This window comes from Cephus cinctus, unplaced genomic scaffold (genome assembly GCF_000341935.2).
Source record: "Cephus cinctus unplaced genomic scaffold, Ccin1 Ccin1_scaffold0662, whole genome shotgun sequence".
NCBI classification, from domain to species: Eukaryota; Metazoa; Arthropoda; class Insecta; order Hymenoptera; family Cephidae; genus Cephus; species Cephus cinctus.
In genome coordinates, this window is record NW_014333291.1 from 28,238 (window position 1) to 46,774 (window position 18,537).

Here is an 18,537-nt window from a genome sequence, read left to right on the forward strand (position 1 = left end):
AATAACGAACCAATTGAACATGCTTTTATAATTTATAACGGAAACTATGCACTGGTCTTTAAAATTATATTTACAGTAATACTTGGATATAAAAATTACCAGAACGATTGGATACAGGTATCCGAAATTTAATGGTAAGCTCTTAACGAGCCAGACACTTTTGCCTCTGAAAAAAATAACGGGCCTCGTTCAAAGAGAATTCATGGGGTTGGTGTATGTATTTATATACATTTTTTTAAAGCCTGACTAATTCGGTACAGCGATCCACAGACGAATGGGAGTCTAATATGTAAATTCACTGCGGAACGGGGAGAAATGACTGCGTGAAATGATGGTATGGGGTTATCTACCTGACGACCTTGCCTCTTAAAAAAGTCCTACCGAGTCTCGCGGGCCCCGCGGCAAACTACGCCAGTTCCGCCGAAGAGTCCGCCCGGCCAAGACTAATCCCGATAGACAGTCCCAGTCCCAGACTTAGGGACTATGCACAGACGTTGATTCGTGATACTCATTATACGATACGCCTGGCTGGACGCTTAACGAGTAAATGTGATCAGTGCGAGAGTGATAAGGAATAAATAAAAAATTTGTAGTAAAAAAATGGAAATTACGCTACGGATTATTTTACTGCAACGTACGTAAATATATTTGATTGTATATATATGTATATATATTATATATTGTGTAATAATGCAATAATACATGTTGATTATATTAATTTTTGAGTATTTAAATGTGATTAAAAAATGATGCTTTTTTAATTTTTTTACGTAATTTAGTTACGTCCATTCTCGTTCGTGCACAATACAACGGGGATACTTTTCCATTATGGCTAGAACCCGTCATTCAACGTCCTGTCGATATCATGACGGATGTTGTTAATGATCTAGGGGTGAGAATCCTCCAGCAATATACCAATGACGGAAACGTCGCGTTCTCACCAACCGGTGCTGGATTTGTTCTCGCTGCACTTTACGAGGGTTCCGCTGGCAGAGGAAATGAAGAAATCGCGGAAGCTCTAGGTCTGCCGCGCGATCGAGATATCATGAGAGTTGGTCTTAGAGACGTTCATAGGAGACTCAGAGTGAGTTTATTTATGATTACAAGGAAACAAATAATCCTGAACGTCAACCGATCCAATCAGATTACAAGGAGTAGCATAGAATCGTGGGACAATTTTATCGCGAGTAACATAACCTTATTGTTGGTACATTCTTATATTCGATACCGTTATTCATTCTCCTAATAAAAATGTACATTGAAATTGAACTGAATTATTCTGGACGTAAACTTAGCGTTAATAAATCTGATGAAATTTACTTTTCAAGAGTTACCTCAGCGCCGACGGCTTCCTGGGTGGTTTGACTTTGAACAAGGAAAACACGAAATTGCGTCCTGAGTACGAAGACATTTTGAGATTCTATGGCTTTGATTTGTCAAGCATTGAACCGGAAGAAAACAACGTGACTTCGGTCTCAGAGGATATGACGACTACGCCTATGAGCGTCTCTAGTGAAATTATTATAAACGAAACAACGACGACTGATGGACCAAGTACTGATGAATCGATGACGGATGCTCCAACGACTTTGATCAATCAGGAAAATTCGACGGAAACATCTACGAATGAGAATGTAGTTACCATCACACCGGAAGTATCGACCTCTGCTTCTGAAGTTACAACACAGCCTGATGCATCTTTAAACGTAACTGAAAGTCCTACGACAATGGCATCAAGTATCGAGGATTTTTCTGTAGTGACGAATTTGTCATCACTGCCTGAAAGAGTTACCGTTGCAACGACAATGCCTGTTTCTGTTACCGCAGAAACTGTAACAATTGCTTCCAGGTTTTCTGAAACAACTTTGAACAGTTTGGCAAGCATTAGCACAACTATCACAAGCCAGGATCAAAGTTCACTGACAACCGAAATCCCGTCTATGGAAAGTACAACAGCTGAAATTTCGACTGAGAATTCTACAACTGTTTCCACTACAACCGTACCAGCTACAACGACTGTCACGATTACAACTGGACCACCTACTACCTCAACACCTGTTCCTGATACGTCTGTGGAAACTTTACCACCTTTGACTACTCCTGGACAGATGGATAGTTCTGCAGCTATTGTATCCCAGACTACAATTACATCTACGAGCACAGAACAACCTACTACAAGTATCCCAGAAACTACTTCCATGGGAACTACCCCAGGAACTACAGCTGTTCCTAATACATCCCCAGCAGATACCACCTCTGCAGAGGATGCTTTAATTACCTCTAGACAACAAGTATCCACTACCATGATAGTAGATACTACCATAACAACGGATGCAGCTTCTACGGATAGTACCAGTATTGATCCAATGGCACTAGGTACTCCTAATTCAGAATCCATGTCGACGACCTTAGGAACAACGTCCACTATTCAGGATGCGATAACAACAATGATGATGGACCCTACATCTGACTCTCCTCTAGCTTCCCTTACTGCAAGTACAGATCCGACAACGAATTCTGCACCTTTGAATGAAGCCACTATCACTTCTCAAGCTCAAAGTAATCCGACGGTCACAGAGGATCCTGTAATGAAAATCTTATTAGAGTCCACTACTGCTTCAACTGACACAACAGTTGTGACAACAACTGGCGTGAACGTGAATAAAAATACTACAGAAATACCTGATATGACTAGTACTAGTCCAGCGAGTGATTCGACAATGACTATCCCTATGGAAACAACCTTACCACCGACAGAAAGTAGTTTGTCAGGTCAAATTCGTCGAAGAAGCACCAGGAGTCCCAGAGGATATTTTTCAAACTTTCCAGGTATATTGAGAAGTCATAAAATTTTATAGCATGAAAGACTTTGATAAGCTAGTTCTTTTTTTCTTATAGACGAAGGAATCTGGATGCAGGATCTTGGATTTTGGAGGGACTACATTCCTGGTACAGGAGAGGCAACTGTTCGAGATTCTACAGAGCTATCTTTCCTTGTAAATGGGTGTGACGTCACATCCGTCTCCGCAGCGGCTTACACAGCTGTTCTACCTTTCGCCTACCTACCCTCTATACAAGCTGTAGCTCTCGAGTTTCCTCTAGACGTTAGTTAATTTGCACATTGGTAGCACTGTGTCTGTACTCGGTTTAGCAAGGCCTTGGGCTTCAACGAAGTGGCTTCACGCCTCGAGTTTTCTGTAAAGGAAGTGGTACTCAAGGAAGTTTGCATTTCGACAATGTCTCTTCGATGAGTTGAAGCATCGCTGCGTGTAATAGCGATCCTCGAGTTCAGCAGCCGTGACACTCGTCTCCGTCTTTTTTTATTTCTTGGTGAAATTGTCATCAAGGATCACCTAAGTATCCGTGGCCATTGTCGTTAAGATTATGCATATACCTTCAATCTTTTTTTTTTCATTTAATTCTATATGTATAATTTTTTGCGTCACGACCTTCTACCACTTCCTTCCAGTTTCAGTGAAGTTGATCCTTTTAAATAATTCCACCTACCACACTTATTTGCTGAATTGATCATGATTTTTTTTAATTCGCGAAATTGAAAGAACGTCTGGACGAATTTATCAAATGCATCCAGACGTCTCTCCGCTTTCATCCTTCTGTCTAACTTGTCTGCATTGACATTCCGATCGGATAAGTTTACGCTAGGTTGTCGCACTCACTGAACGGACTGAATCACGTTTTATACCTTTCTTTTATACCAAGAGGAAATTCTTTTTAGCCATTGCAGATTACTGCTCGATCGTTGAACTCGCACAGCCCATATTATTTCTCCATTTACTCTGCAGTAGTCATTAACTTAGCGTGCACTCTTCTCGCTGCTGGCATTACGCTTTATTGCTCCATTTTATTTCTTATTCCTTTCAGGATCCGAGGTATAATATCCTTCTGCTTCTGCCTACTGAAAGAGGTGGTACTCATAGACTCTCTAGAGACCTTAGCACACTCACGATCAGACAGCTTCGAAGGGAATTGCAACCTACTTGGGTCAGAGCGACAATACCTAGTTTTATGCTAAGGGGGTTTGTCACATTGACACCATTTCTACAAAGGGTGAGTCAATTTTTCATAAAAATTAAAATTCAAGGTACAGTATATATTGGCACATCTCCTCATTGGAGGAGGCAGCCATAAGAAAAGGAAAGAAGGTACAGTATATAATTAGTCGTAAAAATGATGACCTCAACACGAATTAGTTTATGAAAATTATCCTAGTTAGACTTCCGGTTATTATCATAACGTTTATATGTATATACAATATAGTGTGTACCTTAGATATGTGGATACGTGAAACTCGTGCACGTAGGTGTTACCCAATTTTAAGCATTTAGTCCCGCACATTAAAGTTGTAATGTCTTAAGATTCCTCTTATCCTCGAAGACGTACACGAAACTTCTGACAAGATCAAACGTAAAAGCGAAGTTTATATCTATTAAGAAAAAAAGGAAGCTGATGACGAGTATCAAAGGAAATGTAGCAACGTTTAATATCGTGACAGTTTGAGGCTAACGGATCCCAATGGAAGTTCATACGACGGACACTGCCCTCTGTGAGTTTATCCGTAAAGAATAACCAACGATTGGTAAAAAGAAATAAGTTTAAGGTATTCGCAGCTTTGAATAAATTCAGGAAATGAAAAAAGGAAGACAGAAAAAAATCAATGTGCTTCATTCGTCTCGCGATACATTTGATTCTGTGAAGTTAGCTGAATCATCAAATTAGGACATCCTCATAGAGTTTTCATCCTGAGAATAGGATGTTATGTCCGGTATGCGTATTTCCGTCATTTAATCTTATAACGTGTCTGAATGGTTTTTTTTTTGTAATTTCTTACAGCTTGGTATCAGAGACGTCTTCGAACCAAGGTCAGCCGATTTATCACCCATGACTCCTGATCTGGGCGTCTACGCCAGGGATATACAGCAGAGCATTGGCGTGAATATAAGAAATTATATGAAACCTGATAGAACACACTCTCGTGAGTCGCTTTACTACGAACCTCCATTGATTCTACCAGCTCGCCGGAACTTTTACCGATTTCTACATCCAGGTTTTATTCTATGCTTTGTATATACTTTGCACTATCATTATCTCCTACCTTGTTTAGCATCATCTTTGTCACCCATAGGTATACATATTCTCATATGTTAAGGGTGGATTTTTCACTGTATTTTTTTTTTCAAAATTTTCATCCTTTCTAGAATCATACAGTAATACTCAATACAAAGGTAAATATTACCTATCCCCGCTTTCTCAGTACCAAGCGAAGAGGAACAAATGCTTACTAAATGAATGCTTTAATGCAATCGTTCAGTTATCATGTGAAATAATGATTTACTCATGCAATTTGCGTCCCCTGGACAATTCAAGAGTGTCTTTTTACGCGTGTTGAACACACAGTCGGCCATTACCGCCCATCACTGCTACAGCGCAATCCTATGTTAAACTTATTATTAGTTATTCTTTTTCCGTTTTTTTTTTCTAAAAAATCGTCATTAATAACAGAAAAGACGATACTGAACAACAATTATAACATTGTATAATTGAATTTCATTTTAATTATTAAAACTCAGTTTTTTTTTCGTACAAGCATTAGAACTGTCTTTTTTATTTTTAACACAAGGTGGCGACCTACTATTTTCCTTTTTATGGTAGGAAAAAAAAAATAATCCCACCTGTTAAACTCGATCTTCGTTTCTGTTACTAATCACCAACACTTTACCCAATTGTTTTGCATTTAGCACAATTGTTAACTAACGGCAAGGATAACGTTTACAATTGAGAATTTTCTCAGTATTGTTATAAACTTTGTCGAAGTTAATGACTGATATCCGGCCTGACTCACTGAAAGAAATAGACACCGGTAAAGGCCTTGTAACAAACTGTCTCTATATAATATAACTGGAATTTCTGAATCATTGTATTTAAATTACTACGTGCAAGCCGACATTTTCTATTTGTTCACATCGCAACACGATTTTCCCTTTGGTAACATTACTTTGCGCACCATTATACAATAACTTTACTTTGATAACAACTTTGACAATACTTTCTTATCTCTTTCTCTCTCTTTATCTCTCTCTCTCTCTCTCTCTCTCTCTCTCTCTCTCTCTCTTTCTCTTATCCACATCGATATTCATTGATAAAATTGATAAAATTTTATATTATTAAATTTTATAATATTCTTGATAAAATTTTCAAAAAAAAATTATTTTATCAATACCGATATCGCTGTTACTTTTTTGCCTTCGAGAATACTTTCCAATATATTCATTAGACCTAATAGCTCCTGACTCATTTGCACTCTTTAATTACTATTAATTATAACAATGATTGTAACTAATAATAATGGCGCTGCCATGTCTAAGGTAATGATAACTCTTTTGTTATGCCATCATGCGTGAACGATGATACGTTCGCATTAATATTCCTTCATACAGAAAACTTATACGTATATGCCATCAATAATTACATGCAATGTGGTAACAAGCTTAATCATCTCTTTCCATGTTTTTAGGTAATGGCCTTTTCGAGAGGGCGGGACCAGTGTCCTTCACGGCTGAACATCCATTTTTATACTTTATCATCGACGCCCAAACAGCTGTGTCCCTGATAGCCGGTCGCATAGACGACCCCTTAAATTCAAGGATACTTTAAGGTCTTTGATGAATTTTTCAATGAAAAATATTCCAGATATTTGATATGAGGATTGCTGAAGAATTTCATACTGGGAATCAAAGCTCGTCTGAAAACGTACGAATTCACAAGCCGCTGACGAATCAAGATGGTACATTAGAATGACAATTTAAAGAACAAAAAATGGGATATACCCAGATATGTAATAATGGAATTATATTTATTTGACGTTGCTTATAAATAATAGCTTTGTATCGTATGAACAATTTTCTTCTTTTTTTTTTTTAATAAAACTTTAAACCTAACGTCTTTCTATAATAGTTCTATCGTAGGCACCTATCTTCAAGTATACATGTACGTTGTGCTCTGTACAAATTGGCGTGAATAGAAAGAAAAAAAGAGCAGGGGAAAGAGAAACTAATAAGAAAGACATAGGGAAGAAACTTATAAGAAAGGTGGGGAAACGAATTGGCTCAGGGACGATGAAACTCGATCGCAATTTCACTTTTTATTTGTTTTTTTTCGTACGCAAAGAATTATCATAAGAATCGTTTGCCGATCGAGACTCCAGTGAATAGGCAAGAGTTTAGCATTTACAAACCTTGCTACACAAGTACGTATACATACGATTTATATGCGTACGTGTATATTATGTATATATAGTTTCTCTGTCTTTCTACAGAATAACAGGAAAGACGCAAACAGTGCGTAACGACGTCTTTCGCAAAAAGGGCTCTCGTCACTTTTGGAAACGCTGTGTAGTATATATGTATATATCTACCTAGCTCACTATATTAAACGAATATATTATCATCTTACTCATATTTATATAAATACAGTTCGTACATCGCGCGATTGTCGCAGTTTATATAAATAAATTGTATAGATTTTAGTTTTCCGTTTCGAGCGTCCCGACAAATTCTTATAACTTAAAGCAGTATAAGGCGACGATCTTGGAAGAGGAGGGAATCAAAAAAAATAAACTGGGCATTTTTTATATTCAGAACACTCACGATACGTATCTCACTTTGAAAAATGTTCATCTCGCTTACTTCCACTAAACCCGCAGTGTCATTCGAGTATTTCTTATTGCTGAGTATCTTATCACTCACTTAGGATAATATCATTTCAGTCGCGATCTGAAACGAACGAGAAATCGTTTAAAAAATTCGTACGTTTTGGTATAGTTTCTTTTTCTTGGATTCTCGAATTTCGATTATTTTCCATGTCACTTAAAGATACAAAGATTCAAGAACCGACTCGAAGTAGTTGTCGCTGTCTTATTATTTTTTAGCTACGATTCCTGACTTTCGTTATTTTCCATAATCTTCTGTTTCCCAATATCCAGGAGCTTTCCTTTTAACTAGTCTTCCCTTCAGGTGACGTTTTTCTGTATCCATTGGACGAACTTGGAGATTCTTGTACAGACGCCCGGTAGATTTGCTTCGGCGCAACCGATGCCCCAGGATATTATTCCAGCGAGGAAATATCGACCGTCTTTACCGCGGACTTGAAGTGGTCCTCCAGAATCACCCTGAAAGCAAAGTCGAGTCAAAAAAAGAGTAGATGCTCCTTATCGCGATAAGACACGATACCGTCTAATATTTTGTGAAGAATTTATTATGCCAACGAGAAAATGTAAATGAGTGGTACCAAGTGGACCATCTTGAAATAGGGAGAAACATATTTTATACAATACAGTCGCTGTATGTTTACTCGGCAAGTAAATACATTATTTGCCCAAATAAAAATAAAGTATACCTGGCAAGAATCCTGTCCTCCACTCTCATACCCGGCACAGAGAAAAATCTCAGGAATGAATTCGTGTCTTCCAGCCCGTAGGAACATGGACTTGCATTTGTCATTACTAACAATCGGTACGGAGACCTGTAAAGGTTATGAAAAATTAAAGTAACTGATTAAGAAATCTGTTGAAATAAATCCGAAAAATCACCTCTTGTAAAACCGATGGTAACGTGCCACCCTCGCTGAGCCTACCCCATCCGGTAACAGTAGCATTCTCCCCTATCAAGAGATCATCTCCAGCCGGTAGGCAAATCGGTGCTATGTGCGGAGCGAATGTCAATGAACTCTCGAGCTTGACAAGAGCAAGGTCATACTCGTACGTGAAAAAATTATACTTTGGATGTACGACCTTCTTAGCGACCCCTCGTTCAACAAAGGGGTAAGGCTCTTGTAGCGACGAGAAGTCATACTCTCCCACGCGTATCCGTATCTGGGACGTTAACAGACTGTAAGTTGAAATAAAAATGCATTATAAAATTGAATAGTAAAATGACCTTTAACCCGGTACAAAAAACACTTACTCGTCCACGCAGTGGCCTGCAGTCGCAATCCAATTTTCGTTTAGCACTGCCCCACCGCAACGATGAGTACTGGAGAAGCCAAAGAACGACGTTCTGCGCACGGATACCTGCCACGGCCATCTTCCAAAACCAGTGTCCTTGCCACCGACTATCCTGGTCTCAGGATGTGGAAATTGCGACTGTAGGCCGCAAGGCATGTCCCTGCCTTCGGTTCCGGCGGAAACGGTCTCTACGTTCCCCGATTTAAATGCTGTTTGGGGTAAGGTCTCACTGGTGGGACTGGTAGACATTGCGGTGGTTGTAGTTGTTGTAGGTCTTGGAGTAGTAGTTGTTGTTGTCGTGGTGGTCGTTGTGGTGGAGGTTGTAGTGGAGATCGTGGTCTTCTTTGTAGGTCTTGGCTTGGTCGAAGTCTCGATATAAGAGGTCGTTATGTAGTGGGCTGAACCGAGTGGCTTGTGGTACTCGGAATTCTAATGGCGAAAATAGATAAATGAGAATAAATTATAAGTCACTACCTATGAAAGCTTCGACGATACATATGAGAGTGCATAGACGTTACGGTAAAGTAACAGTTGTAAAAGGTATAGGCTGCTACATCTTGGTAAGCCCGAGACTAGAATCTCAAAGGAATTAAACGATATCTTCTCGGGTATGGATAAATGACGTAACTAAGGGTAAATTATAACGAATGATTAAAGTAGATCTAAGATTCTCTTGTTGGTCGGTCTCGTTTACTCCAGAGCATGGTCAGGATGAAGAGGTTAAAATTTCCTGTAAGAAATCCGGTCGTGGCTTCAAGGCTAATTATAAATTATTACAGTATTCGTGAAATGATTTTCCATAAATATCGCCTATAGATTGGCTATCATTAATGTCTATCAAGGTCAATGGGAGTACATACTTCTTGCAACTCTGTTGGCTTGAAACTTGGACGATGAGGAAAATTCTCTGGACCATTTTGCAACAAGCTAGGATTGTCGGTCCAATGAGGTTTCAATGACGGTTTAGGTGGCTTCCAACTATTTTCCGACCAAAAATGATTACTGGAACTTGATGGTCTCGTTGTTTCCAATATGGTTACAGGCTTTGTTGAGGAGGGTCTTTGTTTGGTTATGAATGCTGGTTCCGTGGTTACTTGCCAATGTACAGTCTGAGATACGGATCCGGCTGCGCTACAATGAAATGAAGTTTTAAGTGGCGTACAGAATGAAATCTCTTATCGCTTATGATTCTTTCATATTTTTATCTAAACTAGAAAATCTTAGAATAACTAAGTACAATAACGTGCACATCGTTAAATTCCCGTTGTACCGGGCACGTTAGTAGGTAAGTCGGAAATAACGGAGTCACTCGGAAATGCTTATCGTCCTGGAGTCAAGTCGATTGTCACATACCTGGTGGACTGACTACTGTAGTAAGTTGGTCTCGTGGTCGTGGGAGACTTGTCAGGACTGTTCTGGTTATCTGGTTTTGAGACGTGACTGCTTCCGGTGCTGGTTGACTCGCTTAGAGCGACGGGACGATAAGTCGTCGTCTTGATGGAAAAATATGGTTTTGAATAATCAGTTGGTTTGTTGGATGCAGCTGGATTAGTCGCCCATTGAGGAGGTTCGGTGTGAATGAAGTTTAAGCTTGGATGGGAATTCTCGGCAGGTTCCTGATAAGATAGATTTTTCATTAATATCATAATGTCAACAGAGATCGATTAGTTTGATTATTTATTAATAAAAACTTACAGGTCCGTCCACGGAGTTGACGCTTGGTCGGTGTATAGTTTCTTGAACTGTCAAATCAGTGACTTCCGTTCCACTGTCATCAGGTCTTGATTCAGATGGCCTCTGGTTCAATCCAGGTCTGTAAGGCTTGAATTGCTGACCTTTATTAGCACTGACACCTTGATTTTTACTTGGTAGCCTAATCAGCAGGGTATTATGAGTATCGTCAATCTTGTCCTTAAATCCTTGATTACCCTGAACATTCCCCAAAGTGCTTGAAGCGGTAGACAGATAATCATCATTATGAGGCCTTGTTTTCAACACCTGTTGATGACTCAGTAAACTAGTCTGAGGTCTTTTAACACCTTGGGGACCATTATCCCAAACATGCGGATCATCTTCGAGGACGTCCGAAGACTGAAGTCTGTTGTCCTGATCAGAAGTGGGTTTTGAGTGAGGTCTCTTCTGCGAGGGACGAGGCAAGCTGCCGGATGTGGGTTTGTGTGGCCTCAGTGTACTTCCGGCGTGGTTCTGGGATGAGTATATTGCAGGTCTAGATGAGCTTGGTACAGTCTGCACGAGACTTGATAGCGACGTCAACGTTGGTCTCGTTGGCTCATCTGTCAGTGCATCGGCCAATGATGGCCTCAGTGTGTTGGGTGATGACACCTGCTGCGAGTTTATGCTGTTTGACGTAGAATTGTGCACGCAACAGCTACCAAACATGAAGGTGTCTACACATACGCCAACGTGCGTGCCTTCGGACTTGATGCATTCCCATACGAACATGCAGGTGCCTTCGTTGCCTTCTGGACCAGGTACTCTGCATGGCTTTGGGCTGATCTTGTAGCCTGAGGAGATAAAGAGATATTCAGTGCCTATTTATTTACATATCTTACTGATAAAATTACTAATAATAAACCGGACACACATAGGAGACTCATGAATGGATGAGCTCATGCAATTCCAATAGGCAACCATAAGTGCACGTGGGTAAATATGTCAAACTGGGGCTAGATGAAAAATTTGAGAAATTTTGGAAAATTGGTTCACCATGTAGGGTGAAATGGAAATGCTGAGAAAAGAAAAGAAAAAAATTATAATTGCAAAAAGAAATGTGCAAGTTTGCATCATTAACGCGGTTTATGTAGGTTAATTAAAACGTGACTGGCGATAACAAGGGCGCTAAATGTCCAGTATGTAAACGCGTGTCTCACGTACTAGAGACTGAACAAAGAAGATTGAACTAGACGTGTGAAAAACTCAAGAGAAAACTGCTACAAAATTTCTTAAAGAAGACTAGAGCTTCAGATGTTAAAATTGTCAGTTTTCAACTTTGTCACGGCAAACATTTAAATTTTAATTTTCTCAGATTCTCAAAACGACCAACTACCCAACGACCCTGGTCCTCTCCCAATTAACATTTTCATGTCTGACAATGCGAATTCAAGTTCCAGGCCGTGAAGTTAATCTTTCGTTTATCCTCAAGAGAGAAAAAAAATTTCAAAATTGTCCCATACCACCTAAGAAGTTAGATAAAAAAATAAAATACTAACTGTGACCTCGATTCAGGGAGCTGAGGGACCTGGCGATGCCCGACCACCAGAGTATTGTAGCCACGTAACCGATCCACCGCATCCTGATCCCTGAAAGCAAGATGAGAGCACAGGTTTTTAGCCTCGGCAAGTGCGTTTACGCGTAAGCGTGGGAGCGAAGAGATTGAAGGTTTCGCGGCAAAGGAGTGAAACGTAATTTATGGCCAAAAGGGTGAGAACCATTGGCATATATATCTATAGCTGTAACAATATAGGTTAGGGCGTCGGCGGAGGAGGAGAACGCGTAGCGTGATAGCTGGTAGCTAACGGAAGGAAGGTGGGAGGCAGAAATTAAGAGGAAGAAACTCGAGAAAGAGAAGAAGATACGAACATTGATCTACCGTAACCGAGCCGGATTTACACAGTGCATAAACCCTGTAAAATACCCTTGTGTACGTATACCGACACGTAGACCATAAATACTGCCATCTTGGAATTCATAATCAACTGTCTTTAGTTACTTCGTAAATCACAGGATTACGCGTAAAGTCTCGTATAGATAGAAATTTATTGGGAATCCACGTACGAGTAAGTAAATAGGAACGCAACGGTACTACCAACGAAATTTGAATTGACCTGCGATTTGTCTTTTTATGTGAATCCATATTGAGTAACAAGACGAATTATGACGATGAGGATCTCCAAGGATGACGTACCGATTCCCTAAGGAACGCTCTCGATCTAATTTAAAGGGACGACTCGAATGAAAGTATAAGAGTCATCGGCTATAAGGATCTCGACCAATCGGAATGATTAGTTCTCGAATTTGACTATTCTCAATTTACCTGACGCTTACTCCGACTCTCTCTACCTGAACCTAGCAGCCTGAGCGGCCGTACGTTTTCTATAGGTTCCGTCAGAACTCTCGTTTTTGATGTAGTTCAGACTGTTCCACCTCAACTCCCAGGTAATACCGGCTGGTCAGGTCCCGGTGAAAAAAGAATTGGCTCGCGCCCACCTGGTATGCGGACGCATGGATGAAGGGTGGACGGCCGAAAGTGACGTAGGTTAGTTCTCGGATTTTCGTTATCAGAGTCGAATTAAGAAAATACGTTATAGTGTGTGTATATATATATATATATATATAACATGCCACCTGTACTTTGACTACTAATAAGCATACCATAGTGCTATACGCATGTTCCTTATGCGCATCAGCATTCGGAATTCCTCAGGTCGTGCTACTGCACTTTGATACCAACTTGGTATATATAGTACACAAAGATACGTCAGTAGGCAAGGATATTAATTACGGTTTATTGCGCTATATTGAATTCCGCTATGTTATTAACCATCGCAAAATATAATCTCGAGGAAATGAAATTCCACGAAATGTATCCTTGCGCTCGAGGTGTTCCAAGGAGGCTGATAAGTATCTTGAGATTTCTGATAACGGCCAAGGTCCCCAGCGTGATTTAATGGAAATCGATTAGGTTTCAAGAAGACTTCGTTAAGCGAAGTTGTTCAGCTTCTGTTTATCCGGATAAGAATCTTATCACGGCTTCATCCTCTCGTCGCAGTTTCTATCCCCCCGAATTTCCTATTGTGCCACGTTGTGTTCCTGATTCCCGCGAATGCTTCTGTTCGTTGAACTAATCGAATTTTCCACATCTTATTGCATTTTCACAGAATATTTATTTCCTCGAAGAGGGAAGTCAGTTATCTTTATAGCTTTTCTATAGTCACTTCAATTTTCTTATTTCGTTGTAACTCACTGTGATGGGACTCTGTGACACGTGGCTGATCAACTTCTTCGCAATCCACTTGAGTGTTACGTAGGTACTTTAGATTTTTTTTCTCATTGACAGTCTTACCAACCGAGGCTACTGAACTGGCACGATCCGCATTCCTGACTTATTATCTCAGAATGATCCTGATCCTCGACGAATACAACTCCTGGAATCTTATCGGAATGAGACAAAAAGCTGATAAGATTTTTCAAAAATTCACGAATACCAAATGTCGATATTCCTATTTTAAATTTCAGTGGTATTTCAGTCCATATTTATTTAAGGTAATTTATCAGAAAATTTAATAAAATACCAAAGGGATTATTTTGAAAATCATTCAATTTTCATATATACATATGTACAATAAATCTTAAGTCACTTTTGGAATTATTCATAAATTCTTCCTTAATCCACCACATATCGACATCGAGTCATCCAGAATCCCTGGTAAAATACATATATGGCATTAAAACTCCCAGTTGAACATATATATATATATATATATATATATATATGATACTTGGCTCCAGCCAGAGATTCTTGACCTAGCCATGCGTGAATGATGGTTAACGATGCTTCGAGATACATTGACGCTCATACCCCTCAACATTACATTTATTCTCATAGCTCATTCTTATTCTCAATCTCGTATCTCATAACTCACTCTAATCTTTTATCCCATTCCAATTCTCATTCTCGATCCCATTCTCGTTCCCCTTGCTCGAAAATGTCGATCGTTCTGGAATTCAACCGCCTCAGGATGCATGCCCATCCTTGGCACACGTGTTCTCATACGTATAAATACATATATATATATACCCATATTACCTATATGTACATATAGTTATACATATCCACCGAATTCTCGATTCACATACTGGGTCAAGATTGTCGCGCGATCAATCACCTCTTAACTCCACATTGGAAATTACTGTCGATTATCCTCGACTGCATAATAAAGCAGAAACTAATCGCGCGAAATTGCATACAAGTGCAACATATTGTACGTTGGTAATAGTTTACTAAAAAAAAAAGTATGAATGCACTTAGGCATACTACTAGTATTGTATTCATTAGTAATATAATATATGTTAATTCGCCTCGTCGTGCCTCGAATAAGATAACGCGTACAATGTGGAATAAAGTTAATGCCAAGTGCACGGGTAATGGCTGACTGCGAGTTAAATTATTTTTTTTTTTAGAAAGTACCGAGTTTCGCAAAAGATTCCAGCTTGCGCGGAAGCCTATATATAAGGTTTAACGAGGAGAACCGAAGGTACGCTGTAATTTTAAGTGAATTGAAGAAAAAGAAAGAAAGAGTAAAGAAAAAAAAAAGAAGAAGTTAATGCACAGATGAAGACCGATGAAAAATACGTAACCGGTCACGCTGTCAAGACGAACTGGGTTAACGATAACGTTGGTGCAGTATCCGAATCCTACAGATGCCTAATTGCGAGAATCATGAGGCATTTGGATTCCACCAAACGAACCGCGCCGAATTCGAACAATAGTTATACGTTGTATGTAATATTGTCATTATATGTAAGTATACATATAATTAATATATATATTTAGTATAATATACGAGGCCATGACGAAATTACAGGATCGAATGAATCGGGTGACTAAAGAGATTGTCCCGAATTCAAATGGTACCGTTTTAAAATCGGTACGGTAACTAATTGTGGGTATAACTATAGGAGGTATTTGCTGTACGATCGAAATCAATGTATCTTATGCGTACTGTCGTTAAACCGAACTATATTTTTTATTGGTAAGCCTGATTTTAATGACTGCCGAAGGAAAGAAAAATAATTATTAGAATCGTGACTCGTGAACCGTAATTTTTTTTTGTTGGTTATTAGCTTGGGAATGACAATTCAAATCGACACGAGTTTCAAATGATCCAATAAATACTTGTGGTATACGGAACTGGATGTTCAGGGCAAAAAGTAATGTCGAGGAAATGATCCGCGTAATAGTGTTTGGGCGGGATAAGAGATTATTAGACGTTTCACACTTTGCTAGTTTAGTGAAAGAGTCTGGGAATATAGGTTAACAGTGTCAGATTCGCTGTAAAGATAAATCGCACTAATAGTCTGATCCACATTTCTAAACGTTTCCCATGGGAATTACTTTTACGGTAGGAAGAAACAGGGTCGTACGAATGGAATAAATTGTAGGTAGGATAACGCACGTGTGTACATAATTGATTTATGATATATTCATATAATAATGTCCTTAGAAATAATTTCGAATACTTTTTTCAACGTAAATAAGGCTCAACCGATCTCAATGTAAAAATCTGTTGATTTCAATGATCGAGAAAGTGGACAATAAAACTTTTTTTACCCAGACTCAATAAAAGCTACTGATAAAGCTAAAGAAAATAATTTGCTCTCTCGGCCGCTAAAATTCAGCAACGGAGGTAAAGACAGCAGCAATCTGGTATCTGATTATGCATAAGCGCATAGGAGCACAAGCCGGTACAGGCAAGCGAGAAAGTGCAGTTACGAATGTAAGACTGTCAGGACGTTCTGGGTAATCAGAAGTTTTATCCGATGTCTTGTGGTAACGCCTCGAGTGCGTGAGGTCACGACGGGATCAAGCATCAAGGAATTCCATTAGGATTGATGTTGTTTGTTTGAGAAAATTTCTGTCTGATCATTCGATTTAGTCTTTTTTTTTTGTTATATTCTGGAGTTAGTCAAGAAATTCTTATTCAAGTCAATATTTACTTGTACGATATATATGTATTATACCGTATTACTTCGGAGTCCTGATAGCGGGCTTAAGACCTTTGGCCATAAGAAGCTCTGAAGTTCGAACACCTCAAGAAACCGTACGTTATCGGAGTATATTGTTCTTGTTCACGGAGTTACGTCAAATACATCGTGTTAAAATTCAATCGAGTCCTTTATACTTCTTTCTGTTCGTATAGATTTTCTATATAGCTACTTTCTTTCTCTATTATTTTTCTCTTTCCATCGAAAAACACTCTCCCAGTAAAATCGACGTGTCACGTAAGAGCCGTGCAACGCGAATAGAAAATATGTGATACAATTTAAACTCCATACCAAGTCTTATATAAGTTTCTTGGTTACGAGGAAACATGGGAATTTAATATAAGAAAAAATCCTAGACATGCAATTTCCTTGGATTTATATTCCTGGAGGTTATACACGTGTCCTGAAACGTATGGGGGATGTATCGGAAGAAATGATAAAAAAAATTGATACCATTGGGTAAGGAAATATCGGGTGTCAATGTAAAAAATAATTGTATCCATTTGTTCCATGAATCTTAGTGCGTTCAAATCTTTCGCTTATCGTAAGGCCTCCTGGGTATCGGATAACGTCTCAATGTTACCGATATATAGGAGGCAATGAAAAGAAGAACCAACAGAGAAGCAACAGAGAAGAGAACGAGGCTCTTGGAGACGAGAACTGGGCCGTGTCTCGTGTTACTCCGTGCGGCATGCGTGTTTCTCCCACGTGACCAGGTGAAGTGCGCAAAAAGTGACACATATTTGAAAGAGAGGAGAGAGATAGGTAGACGGGAGAAGGAGAAGATGAAAAGAGAGTCGAATTAGAAGGAGATTAAAAAAAATGTTTATTTTGAATTTAATTATTCGAAAACTTAAGAAATGTCATTTTAATTCGTATACGAATAACTGTATGTATATACCTGTGTAGAAGGCACGTTGAAATCTGCTAACTAATAGACACCCAGTCTCTTTGTGTACATATGCTAAATGCCGAGATTACTTTCAAGCGTACTAACGAGTGCGTGTAAAATTTTTAACATGTATCGTTCCCCTTAAAAATATTAAATAATATTCATTTATGAGGCTTATGAAAAATCGCACTGGATACGGGAAGCTGGAGTATCGAATAGCCGTGAAAACAGTAACGTGGGCATGAGGTGAGGTAAGGAAGAGAAGGGCAGCTGGTATTAACATTCACGTACGCCAGTTGGTTTTATAACTATAGAGAACCGCCATCCTCGCGACTTCCTAAACACGCAACTGACTCTGTGCGTGACTCGCCTACGCAATTAATCGTATAAATATTATCGTCTACTGGATCTATGGGCTTTAAACGTCTTAAACGTTGTTGTGGGATTTAATACAGCCCAGGCGTACAAGACAGACTAGATGCGCCTGCGAAGTTTAATTTCGGGATGGAAACGGCTAGTGATAAATAAATATTTTAAAAAATAGGAAAAGCGGAAAATTACATTACAAAGTCTGTGATTTTATTACACTGATATTCCCTTCTACTCTTGTCATCTTGTACGTACTACAGGAACCCACGGCTGACTGTGTATACATATATACCGAAAGGGCGAGTATCGTATCATATCTATATATACAGATATATCTATACATAAAATTGGAAATTGTAATCTAACCAATTGCTATCTGACAATTTGGTAGCGAATGGGTACCACTAGAAGGTAAATATCGTTTCTGATGACAGTTGTTGGAATAAAATTTTTTTTACGTAATTTTGAATAA

The 18,537-nt window shown here is 39.1% G+C and overlaps 2 protein-coding genes across 10 annotated transcripts in view; one reads left to right on the forward strand and one right to left on the reverse strand.

The window, feature by feature from the left end:
- Positions 1-7,657, forward strand: LOC107269471 (mucin-5AC). 2 transcript variants are annotated; one of them, XM_015743344.1, is made up of 7 exons: positions 1-634; positions 780-1,084; positions 1,329-2,829; positions 2,899-3,104; positions 3,883-4,068; positions 4,852-5,065; positions 6,533-7,657. In XM_015743344.1, the coding sequence occupies exons 1-7, from the start codon at positions 601-603 to the stop codon at positions 6,670-6,672; spliced, it is 2,586 nt and encodes an 861-aa protein (XP_015598830.1). In that variant the 5' UTR covers positions 1-600; the 3' UTR covers positions 6,673-7,657. The 2 variants fall into 2 exon arrangements, with proteins under 2 accessions (XP_015598830.1, XP_015598832.1); XM_015743346.1 differs by having other exon boundaries at positions 4,852-4,993.
- The window catches only part of LOC107269468 (serine proteinase stubble), a 26,023-nt gene continuing 14,340 nt past the window's right edge, over positions 6,855-18,537 (reverse strand). For 7 of the 8 annotated variants that reach the window (XM_015743339.2, XM_015743338.2, XM_025086764.1 and 4 more), the window contains 8 exons: positions 12,250-12,339; positions 10,715-11,544; positions 10,373-10,635; positions 9,880-10,150; positions 8,979-9,448; positions 8,606-8,903; positions 8,413-8,538; positions 6,855-8,185 (listed from right to left, as the gene is read on the reverse strand). In XM_015743339.2, coding sequence (XP_015598825.1) covers positions 8,027-8,185; positions 8,413-8,538; positions 8,606-8,903; positions 8,979-9,448; positions 9,880-10,150; positions 10,373-10,635; positions 10,715-11,544; positions 12,250-12,339 — 2,507 coding nt within the window. In that variant the 3' untranslated portion in view covers positions 6,855-8,026. The remainder of the gene's footprint in view (positions 8,186-8,412; positions 8,539-8,605; positions 8,904-8,978; positions 9,449-9,879; positions 10,151-10,372; positions 10,636-10,714; positions 11,545-12,249; positions 12,340-18,537) is intronic. The other variant, XM_025086767.1, reaches the window with a different exon arrangement.